Here is an 11270-nt window from a genome sequence, read left to right as displayed (position 1 = left end):
TATCTACACAAGGAATTGTTCCATTAACGGTTCATATTATTTTTCTCATCATTTTTATCTTATGTTGGAAACCTTATTTCATTATGGCTTTAAAACTATCTTAAAATTTAAGTATGAATGCTGAATGTGATCAGAATTTCTTTCAGAAGTGTTTTCACCCTCAAATAAATGATCAAAACCACTAAAATATTGGAGAGAGTTCCACCAGAGAAAGGCTTTAAGCTTTCTTACTTTAGCCTTCTTTTACAAGCTAAGAACTGTTCCTCTGTGATTCTCATTCCCAAATTAGCTTCTGCGCCACCAACAATAACTTGAGCAAAATTGATTCCCCCCCCCGCCACCCATTTTGTCCCTTTCTGGCCCCTGAGTTAAATGCAATGCCCAACCAAAAGTGGTTTATTTATTTTCAATTCTGAGTGTTTTGCTTGGCCATTTCAGAATCAGCCATATTGCTATGATCTGGAGTCGAATGTAGACCAGCACAACAGTCTTTCTTCCTTAAATGATCATAGTGAGCCCAGATGGATTCTTTTTACAATGATCCATTAATTTCATTGCTACCGTTACAGATACTAACTTTATAATCCCAGATTTATATAATTAAACTTCCTTGGTGGCATATTGAGACTTTAGGATCCTTAGTCCAAGTCTTGGGATTACTCCGAGCCCAGTGGCATAACTATTCTGCTACAGTACTGGGTGATCGCACTATTTCAGGGTCTTTCCTTCATATTAATGCATTTGTTTCTGAACTCTCTGTTTTAATGACATTTAAGGTTTTGCTGTTGTATTTTGGAGATCATACTTCCAGTGAAAGGGATGACACATTCTGCAAACGCATGGAGGTTTAAGTAGCGACCCAAGATATTTTTACTTCCCTTTCTCCTTAATCATTATGAAAGCTTGAGTCTAATTTTGCGAACTGATCTATAATGTGACTAATACTTTATACAGTACAATATGCAACTGAAACAAGAAAACCAAGCACACCGGTAGTGTACAATAGGTGCTGTTTCTTGTAAGCATGCAGCATATTACAGTACACACAGGTTAAAAGGTAACGCTTCATCAAGGTCTGATCTCAGTCAGATGCATTGGTGCACTGAGCTTGTACAGATATCGCAGCACAGGATTGGGTCTTGGAAAGGTCGGATTGTGAGAGATGGCAGTAAACAGGAAGAGCATTGGAAACAAGTCTGCATTGAACTTGTAACTGGAGAGCACAGAGTAGGCCAGGCGGTGCTGGTGATTGGAGCAGCCGGTACTTGGCTACGATTGGTTCAGTTGGTAATTGAATGAGCCTACATCTGAGAGCGGGACCATTAGTGTTGCCAATTTAAGGAGGCAGAATGGATGAAGAGGAAGAGGTGTGCTGGTGTCTGCAGGACCACACGCAGTGGGTGTGATCAATTCCTCGGGTCTGCCCTTCATTCCAAAGGCAAGACCTCCTCCCTTTTTAATCGCTACTCCTTAATTAAACAAATTCCCCCACTGTGCCTTTTACAATGTTTTCAGACGTGCCTTAGATCACCCATCAAAGTTAATTTATAGAGCCAGGTAAGAGAAGGGTTAAAGGGTAGGGAACCAGATTAATGCTTTGGGGAATCATAGTGCTGGATCTTTGGAAGACCGATCCATTTCGACCAACAGCTCGGTTCCTTCCATATAGCCTTGTATATTTATCCTTTTCAAGTATTTATCCAATTCCCTATTGAAAATTACTTTCTGAATCTCCCTTTGCCTTTTCAGGCAGCACATTCCAGATCACAAGAAACTGCTGAGTTAAATAGAGTCTCCTCATCTTCTCCTCTGATTCTTTTGGCCAATTATATTCAAACCTGTTGACTGGTTACCAACCCTGCTGCTGGTGGAAAGTCTCCCTTCTTTTATTTGAACTCAGGGGCAAGAGACTGGCTGCACTGAATAAACAGGTGGTGATTCAATACTCACCTGTAAAATATCCAAAGGGTGGGGAGAACATATCCTGTGCAATAGTACATCTTGCTTAAGTACATGTGTGCTCTTTGTCCAAAAGTATTACCTTTTACACTGAATATACTATATGTATTTTTAGGACCTAGACACCACATTCTTTAAATCAATTTACAAGAAAGTTTTTTTTTCTTTTTTTTGGAAATAGAAAAAGGATTTTTTTATCCAAATAGATACAATAAGCAATCTGTGTCATCACCATCCACATGCACAGTTTTAAAGCTAAAACCTTGTGTGTTGTCAGATAGAAAAGTTCATCTCCAATGTGGATTCAGCAGTCTCAGGGCTAAACATAGCTTGGAATTTCTTTTGTGCTCTCACTTTCTGTTGTTGTTGGGTTTTCTCCTGCAACATGGAAAACGGGTTTAAAAATCAAAGAATATCTGTGGAAACAAAATGTACACCTTGAATTTCATCAGCACAGAGTGAGTGATGCTGTGCCAGAGAGTGGAAGGCTTTCCTATTCCCTGCACCCAGTGCACAGAGTCATGGAGCATGAAACAAAGCCCTTTTTCCCAACTCATCCATGCTGACTGTGTTGCCCAGTGAGCTAGTCCCATATACCCGCGTTTGGCCCACAGCCCTCTAGACCTCTGTCTTCTATCTAATTCTACATTTTAATTCTATGTTTGTCCCTCAGTGGCTTCAGTCATCATGGGGTGCACACCTGGATTACTTCACTAAACTCATTGCCTCCTTAAAAGCCAGTTCATTGGTTTATGGTTTTGGCCGTCATTGTCATGACCAACAGTTATTGTCTGTCCCCACACAGACCTTAAACTGAGCAGCTTGGAATAGAATCACGTCAACCACATTTCTGTGGGTCTAGGGTCACATTTATACTGGTAAGAATGATCTGTGAAGGACTTTAAAGAAACCACATGGGTTCCTACAACAATCTCGTATTTGTAGGGTCACCATTACTTTGACTAGCTTTTTAAATCTAAAATTATTAATGCATTTTATTTAAGCTACCATCGGCTGATTTGCACTTGCGTTCCTTGATTATTAGTTAAGATCTAATCACTAGTTCATTCACATAACCACTGTACTCCCTACATCGAGATTTTAATGGCCCCTTTCTAATCTCTGTTTTGCTGACTTGGAAACCAGTTTTTTTCCAACATTTCCAAATGGAAGCCATACCACTGTCAAGCACACCCAAGATGGATGTCATAATTAATAGTTACACTTAAATATCAATTTACCTCAATCCCGAAGTCAAGGGAATACCCTTAACACCACATTATAACCCAGTTGAGTGTGACTATTGATATAAAGTATGCCAAAGCTTGATTTTGATTCATGTCATGCTCTGAAAATGAGATGAATTCATTTATTGTGTGAGCTTAACTTGTGACAACGGGAGAAAACTTTACTCCCTTTAATCTGGGCTGTATTCACATACAGACCCAGGAAGTGTTACTCTGTTGTGCTACGCTCGACTTTCCATCACCTCGGGGTGTTGTGTGTTCAACAACAGTGCGTCCTCACTATCCTTGTCCTCACATATATCACTCACATCCAAGCAGGTTATTTCATATGTATTTCTTCCTACAAGGCAGCACTGGGGGAATGCGGCACTGTTAGACAATGAGATGTTGAACTGAGACTCCATCTGCCATTCCCAGCAGATGTGAAACATCCCACTTTGAAGAAGATCTGGGGAGTGCTCCAGTCATCTTGGCCAACGTTTAGTCTGCAACCAACATGCCGCCATGCCTTGATTGGTCATTGGAACCCCACAGCGGTCAATGCCTGCTCTTTTCCCTGCATTGAATAATGAGTACACTTCAAAAATAGTTCCCTTCTTTCGAAGAATTTTTGTGGAACGTGTGGTCTTAAAAGGCACTATATAAATGCAAGCTCTTTCTTTCTTCATCTTGTGGTTTCACAGACGGGCCCACTTTAAATGATAAGCCTCTGGATAATAAATGTCCCTTGCATGCAGAGTGACAGTAAAGATTGAGGCATTTAATCAGACTTACTGATTTTCATTTTTTGTCTTATTTCTGCTGTATGAATCATAATTACGCCCACAGGTAATATATAAGCACATTTTAAAAGCAGCTGTTGAGATCATTGATGGCTCAATTCAGAAAAACTGGCACTTCATTTCTTTTGGTCAACGCTGCAGTAGCTGAACCATAAAAAAAGGCACTTAACCAATCACACACGTTAAGTGGATATGAAAGCAGCAGCTCCCAGTAAGTTACTGCTTTGCAACTGGATTCATGGTAATGTGACATGAAATGCACAAAGCATGCAACGGAATTTAATTTGGTAATGACATCAAGCCACTTTTATTTCAAGCACTTCTAACTGATTGAAAAGTGCCATTTTCAGTTTGGTAGTAATTTTAACCTACCCACCCCACCACCCCCCCGCCCCAGAAATTGATTGGTTAGGTTCAGTCACCTGATTTACGCCTCACTCGCTTTTCTTTTCAAAGACAATAAAGTGGCGTCTGATGATTCTGCTCCGGGTGATATCCCTTGCGTTCAAAGAATCACAACAGAGCCATCTTGTCTCTCAGAGTCTGTCACTGAGGGGGATGCACATGAAGCAAGGACTGATTAGTGTTCTCTGTGCCAGGAGGGCTCAGGAACATTGCACTGCTGGTTCTCTTGATAAATATTAATACCAGCAAAAGGTGGAGTTGGAAGGAAAGTCAAAGTGAAACACCTTGAATGTTGAGGAAGGTAAATTTAGTGCAAAGGATAAGCCCTGCAGCTAGCAAAGGCTGCCTCTCTGTCTGAAATCTGTTTAATATTTCGGAAGGGTCGGCAAGCTTATTGATGCATCAGTCTGCTGAGAAAATTGAATGACAGGACAGAGGGAGACATGGCAACTGTAACAGAATGTGTCAATCAATCAATGCTTGCTGAGGCATTAGCCGACGGGAGTTTGCTTTCCATATAAAATATCGAAGAATACAGGGGCACAGGTTGTGCATGACTTAACAGCTCAGAGATCTTCTTGTGCACTGAATGCAGCCTTCTATCTCTGAGGATCAACAAGGACTAACAAAAAGAACCCTCCATTCAGCGACCAAAGTTTGTTCACACTCTACGACACCTACGGATGCATTAAGATGGAAATACTATATAAATGCAACTTGCTGTTGTTGTGTCCCATTCACATGGAGGATTGTAATACCACATGACTTTACTGTACAATGAATACCTGCAAAGAAGTAGACCGTGATGGCTCTGTCAGTTTCAAGAACTTTAAAAAATATTAAGCTTCTGATTTTTGTCAGTGAGTTTTATGAATCGTTATCTTATTGTTTCCTGATAAAAGTATATACAGTACAAATATGAGAGACATCAGTAGGGTAGATAATCAGAGTCTTTTTCCCAGGGTGGAAATGTTAAATACAAGAGAGCATAGGTTTAAGGTGAGAGGGGGAAAGTTCAAAGGAGATGCGCGAAGCATGTTTCTTGCACAGAGAGTGGTGGGTGCCTGGAACGCGCTGCCAGGGCTGGTGGTGGAGGCAGATACAATAGCAACATTTAAGAGGCATTTAGACAGACATGTGAACAGGCAGGGAATACAGGGATATGGACCTGCAGATGGAATTAGTTAGAGTGGCATCATGGTCAGCAGAGAAATGGTGGGCGGAAGGGCCTGTTCCTGTACTGTGTTTGTTCTACGTTCTGTGTTTGTAATTAAGAGAATTTCTCAAAACCTCTGGGACCCTCTCTACAAATGGCCATGTAGATTCTGGTCAAGCAACTCAGTGATGTTATCTTAGAGCTTTTACTTCTATCACTCAAAGGGAATGCTACATGTTTTTATCTCCTCTTGACTGTCCATTGGAGAGTCTAATACAGAAAAACTCCAATAATCCAGCACGCTCTGTACCTTAAAGATGCCAGACTCGCAGATTCTTCACACTATTGGATGTAATTTCTATTAATACCCCAGCACACTTAAAATTGAGTTGTTTTAGATATCACACAGTATTGCAATTGATACTGTTTAACCAGATACATTTAAATGGAACGAGGGAACTGGGCTCCAGTGATTCAGAAGGAAACATGAAAACTGGAACGCTGGTCAAGTGGGAAGGGAGCTCAGGAACAGGGGCCATGGTGAGTCGAACGGAGTGTGGGGACTGGGGCCCTGGTGAGTGGGAAGCCTGAAGCCCAACCATTGGATTGTCTGAAGCGTCGGATAGTGGATTTTTGGAGTCTTACGCCATGTGCGGAACTCCATGCCAGCAAACAAGGCTTGCGTCCCATTACATCTTGATCATGACTCCAGGTTACTTCCTGCTGTGTTAACAAACCAGGGGTTCCTCCTCAGGGCTGATGGCTTCTTCCAGGCACTCTCACCATCTTGCCCAGCTTTTTCGATTAGAATTGAAACCAAATCCCATTACTGGTGGACTGCAGTTAAAATGAGATTATGAAACTGAGTGTATCTGCCTGTAATTTGAGATAATTTCTTCATTCCGAGACATTCAAACAAAGCTAATCAGTGATTGCTGTGCACTGCACCCTGTAGGTCTTGAGTTTTAAATCTATTGATGGCTGATTAAAGTTCATAAATCTGTTCGATAGCAACCACTTTAAACTCAAGAGCTGCTTGCTGCTGGAATCTGCTCTATCCTGACTTTAAAGATAAAAAAACTCAGTTTCCTTGGAACGTCAGCAATGCGAATTAAAAGTTAAGATTTGCTTTCCTACTCAGTAAAAATGCACTCATGCAATCCTGTAATTAAATGGAGATTTATTCCGATTAATGTAAATTGCTTTAGCATTAGTTTGCCATCCTAAGTCTTTAAGTGGAAAGCACGTAGTTGTCTCTTGGATGAGTGGAAATGTAGTAATTGCAGCACAGAACTCGAGGGTTCTGGCTGATCGGCAAATGAAGGATGATTGAATCACAGTCTGCGTATCTCGTGACATCCATACTGATGGCAACAGTGGCTGAAGATGTTGATACTGATCTCCTGTTATTTTTGTTGGTAGGTCTCCTTTAAGAGTTAGCAGTGTTTCAACCTGCAAACCTTGGTTACCTTGCAGTCTTGAGGGATGCTCCCAACCGGAGATTCCTGATCCGTTCGGAATTTGGTAATCGGATCATCTCATCCACGGTCAGGGTTTGTGGGAATCATAGGATGGAAGGTTGTCCTCTAGTCTCCCTGTGCTAGGGTTTGGTTCCCACTTGGAGCTATCTCAGTTTTATTCATTTACAGGATGTGTACATCTCTGGTAAGGCGAGTATCTATTGCCCAGTCCTTGAGAAGTTTTGGGGGGGGGGGGGGGGGGGGGAGGGGATTGCCACTCTGCTGCAGCCTATGAGATGGAAGTGCTCACAGTGCCAGGATTTTCTCATGGCAAGATGAAGGGTGACCTTGCTGGCGGTGCTGTTCCCATGCACCGCCTGCCCTTGCAGTGGTAGAGATTGCTGATGAGGGAAGTTCTGTCAAAAATGTCTTCGGCAAATTGCAGCTGTGCATTTTGTAATTGGTGCATGCTATCGTTGTGAAGGGCAGCAGTGCATATATAGGCAAGTGGATGGGATGCCAATCAAATAGAACATAGAACATAGATCATTACAGCACAGTAGAGGCCCTTCAGCCCACAATGTTGTGCCGATATTTTATCCTGCTCTATCTAACCCTTCCCTCCCACATAGCCCTCCATTTCTCTATCATTCATGTGGCTATTCAAGAGTCTCTTAAATGTACCTAATGTAACTGCCCCCACAAATCCTGCCAGCAGTGCGTTCCAATGGGCAGCTTTGCCCCATGGAGTGCTTCCTGAGTACGATTGGAACTGCACTAATCTAACCAAGCATCTCACACTTGGACTGTGCTTTGTAGATGGTGGAAGGGCTCTGGAGAGTCAGGAGGTGAGTCACCTGTTGAAATATATCCTGCCTCTAATTTTATAATCTAACCTACCCCTGTTTGTCCAGCAACAAAATCTAGATTGAAATATAGATCTGGGAAGTATGGGTAAAAGTTAGTGATAGTTCTTCATTTAATTTACTGGGGTGGGATTCTGTTTCTTACAGCTTTCTCTTCTAATTATTAGCATTAAACCCGGAAATTTGTTTCAATAGGTCTGCTCCTCATGATACAATACGGGTGTAGGTGTATCATGAAAATCTTAAAAGATTATGAAGTCATAAAATGTTGGAAAATTTCTTTCTTAGTGAGAAATAATAGGGTAACAATTATGAAGTGTTGTCCTCTTTTAGGACTAATCTGATATAAATGTATCAAGAAATGGTAGAGTTGAAACCCTCGAAAGAGCTTGGCTTCAGTAAAGAGGCAGCCTTTCAGGCTACCCTTCATATCTCAGGTCCAGTCCTGCTGTTTCCCAATGATCCTATCTCAAAATTGTCTTCACATAAGAACAGCATGGAGTTAACTATGTTTGGAGAACAGATTAAAACTCCAGTTATATATACAGCTTGGATATACAGCTGAAGGGAAGAACCAAGCCCTACGGAGCTGACACTTGTAGAGAGAGACAATGACCGTTCTCATCCCACTGTGGTACATAGGAGTACTGGTAGAGCCTTTTTAGACACATGAACATCTCCATCCTAATCAGATGGATACTTGAACTCAGATGTAATCCACAGTGTTTAAAACACAACAAGATGTATTACAATGTGAACATTGTACAAGTCATTTTGTCATTTTTTTGCATCCATTTGTCCTTTCTTTCCATTTTGGTTGTCCTGGCTGGAACACATTCAGCATCTGCACTGGACTGTTCTGTAGATTCAGTCTCCAAAATGAAGGAATAAGTTTTTTTGGAACAATCCCCTTCAATTTGAGGTATTTGGAAACATTCATCTTTGAATGACAATCCACATAGAAAAAGAATGGTATTTTCGGTCTGTAGGCTGCTAAGTTTTCCATAAGTACTGCTTAATAATCTTTGTTTTTATTTCTGAGTTCCTCAGTATTTTGCTTTTTTTTGACTCTCAACTGTATATTCATACAAGGGTTTTTATCAAGATCCACATTCACATTTCTTTCAGATGTGGACTGTTGTACACAAAGAACGTCTCACAGATCATGTGAAGTGATCAGAGCACTAATCCCAATGCCTCTGGTGACATGCAAACAACAAAACTCTTGATCCTTTTGGTAGCTAGAGTATTTGAATAAAGGCTTTGTCTGAAAATGTTTCATAATATGCTGGGTGCTTTGACAGCTTGGAGCAATACAGAGGGATCAACAGTTGCAATTAATACATCTGACAAGGAGAAATCTTTTCATTTTGGTCTCTTGGTACACAGTCATTGTACTCCTCACAAAATAAAAATTTTGAGCCAAGAAAACAAGAATTCACTTTCAGTCTTTCATTATTTGCATTAGAAGCATCCACATATTGAAAAAACAGTGTCCTTGATATTTACAGTACCATGCCGTTTTGAAGGATGCACTTCTGATATGAAGGTTGTCCATTTCTCCAAGGGCGTGATGAACAGAAGAAAGAATTTCAATTTAGCTAGCATGCCATGCATCATCTCCGAATGTTTCAAGGTGCCTGTCGGCCCTTTAAAGTGTTTGTTCTGTAGTAATGTTGTTGATGGAGGAAAGTTGTTTCTTGAGAGCAATTTGTGGAGACCATAATAGGAAGGTTCATCCTTTCCTCCTTTTGTTAGCTTCCAAAACATAATTTAACACTGCGTACTGTACAGAGCCCCATGGAATGCCCAGGAGGTGAGCAGAGTGAGCTTTTGACAGAAAGAGTCAATGTTACAGCCATTTTACTTTCCAGTGACCATACTTTAAACGTTGGAGGTAGGAGTCACCTGCCTCCTGAAAGTGTGAGATATTTGGCTTCACTTGATGAGAAAAATACTCAATTTAGCTGAATTTTTTCAATTTGTCATGAAGTCAAAGAGTTTTATAGCACAGAAAGGGGCCATTCGGCTAATCATGTCCACGCTGAACTTTTTGCTCATCTCCACTAATCCCACTTGCCTGCAATACATCTGTATCCTTCAATGCCTTGGCTATTCGAATGCCTAAGTGCTTCTTAAACACACTGATTGTATGTGATACCACCCCCTCCTTTGCCAGTGTGTTCCAGATATTGGTCACTCCCTGTGAAACAAAAACTTTCCCCTCAGATCCTCTTAAAAAATCCTTCCTCTCACCTTAAACCTATGCCTTGTTGTTCTTGATAACCCTAACATGGGAAAAAGATTCTGTCTGCCTTTTTATAAATTTATATACTGCTTCTCATGTGCTAATGAGGTTGTCTCAGCAATATAACGATTATTACACCTGCTTCAGCTATTTGCAGATTTAGAGAGAACTTCAAATCAATTCATGGAAATTAAATACGGGCAACACAGAACTGCCAAAGATTATCACCGTTAGCAATGTAGTACATGTGGCATTACAATGACAAACTTCTGTCACTTTGTGCCTCATGCTCTTTGCTCCTCCCTTCCTTTCTGGCCTTTAACACTCTTAGCAATTGAAAAGGCTTTTGCATATATTTCACTCTTTAAGCCTCCAACAAAGTGGCAGATCTTTTTTTAAATGAAAGCCGCTATATAATCTCCTGTTTTAAAAGCACCGAGCAACTTCTGCATGGGAGATGATATTAAGTTAAATAAAATTTCTCCAAGTGGCAATTGAAGCAAATCTATCACAATAGTAAGGACCAAGTCAAACACAACAGTTAAGGACCAATTAAACAATTATGCCTGACTTACTTAAAAGTTTCCAATTAAAATACAGAGCAACCTTGGCCCGAGCAGATGGCTCCTGTGACCCACATGTTGGGTCCACTGGCCTTGTTTGGCTCTGATGTTCGGTGAGAAGCTTCTTAACTTTGGGGAAACACAACTACTTACAGTTGTTAAAGCAGAATCGAAAAGAAAATAAAGAAATAAAAGACACAACAAGGAAATGTTAGCAGGCTTTACCATTCTTCATATATTACACAAAAAAAAACCTTCTTTGTGTCTTTTTGCCTTTGTCTTCTGAGAGCCTTCTGACTAGAAGCCACAATGGTGCAGAGCGTGGAGTACGATGTGCCAAATAGGCCTCACTCATTGAGGGTCCAACTAAAGCAGGCTTTGCTTTTAATTCTGTCCTGGAATCATCTTCAACAACATGGTAGTCATGGACATCACACAGAAACTGATATCAGTTTTTTTACCGTGAGAATAGAGTTGCATTTAAATAGTGCATTTCATGACCTTAGGCTGCCCCAAAGCTCCTTACAGCCGACTTCTGAAGTGTTTTGTACTTTCGTAAGATTTGTAGGCTCTAAATTTAAGCA

At 40.8% G+C, this 11270-nt stretch overlaps 1 protein-coding gene across 1 annotated transcript in view; it reads right to left on the bottom strand.

Annotated features, from left to right (window-relative positions):
* Positions 1-2194: 2194 nt before the first annotated feature.
* Positions 2195-11270, bottom strand: part of LOC127576893 (VPS10 domain-containing receptor SorCS1-like) — an 856973-nt gene continuing 847897 nt past the window's right edge. Inside the window, exon 27 of the mRNA XM_052027714.1 lies at positions 2195-2337. Within this exon, the coding sequence (XP_051883674.1) occupies positions 2279-2337 (59 nt within the window). The 3' untranslated portion in view covers positions 2195-2278. The remainder of the gene's footprint in view (positions 2338-11270) is intronic.

This window comes from Pristis pectinata, chromosome 12 (genome assembly GCF_009764475.1).
Source record: "Pristis pectinata isolate sPriPec2 chromosome 12, sPriPec2.1.pri, whole genome shotgun sequence".
In the NCBI taxonomy this organism is placed as follows: domain Eukaryota; kingdom Metazoa; phylum Chordata; class Chondrichthyes; order Rhinopristiformes; family Pristidae; genus Pristis; species Pristis pectinata.
This window is presented reverse-complemented; position numbering and strand designations above follow the sequence as displayed.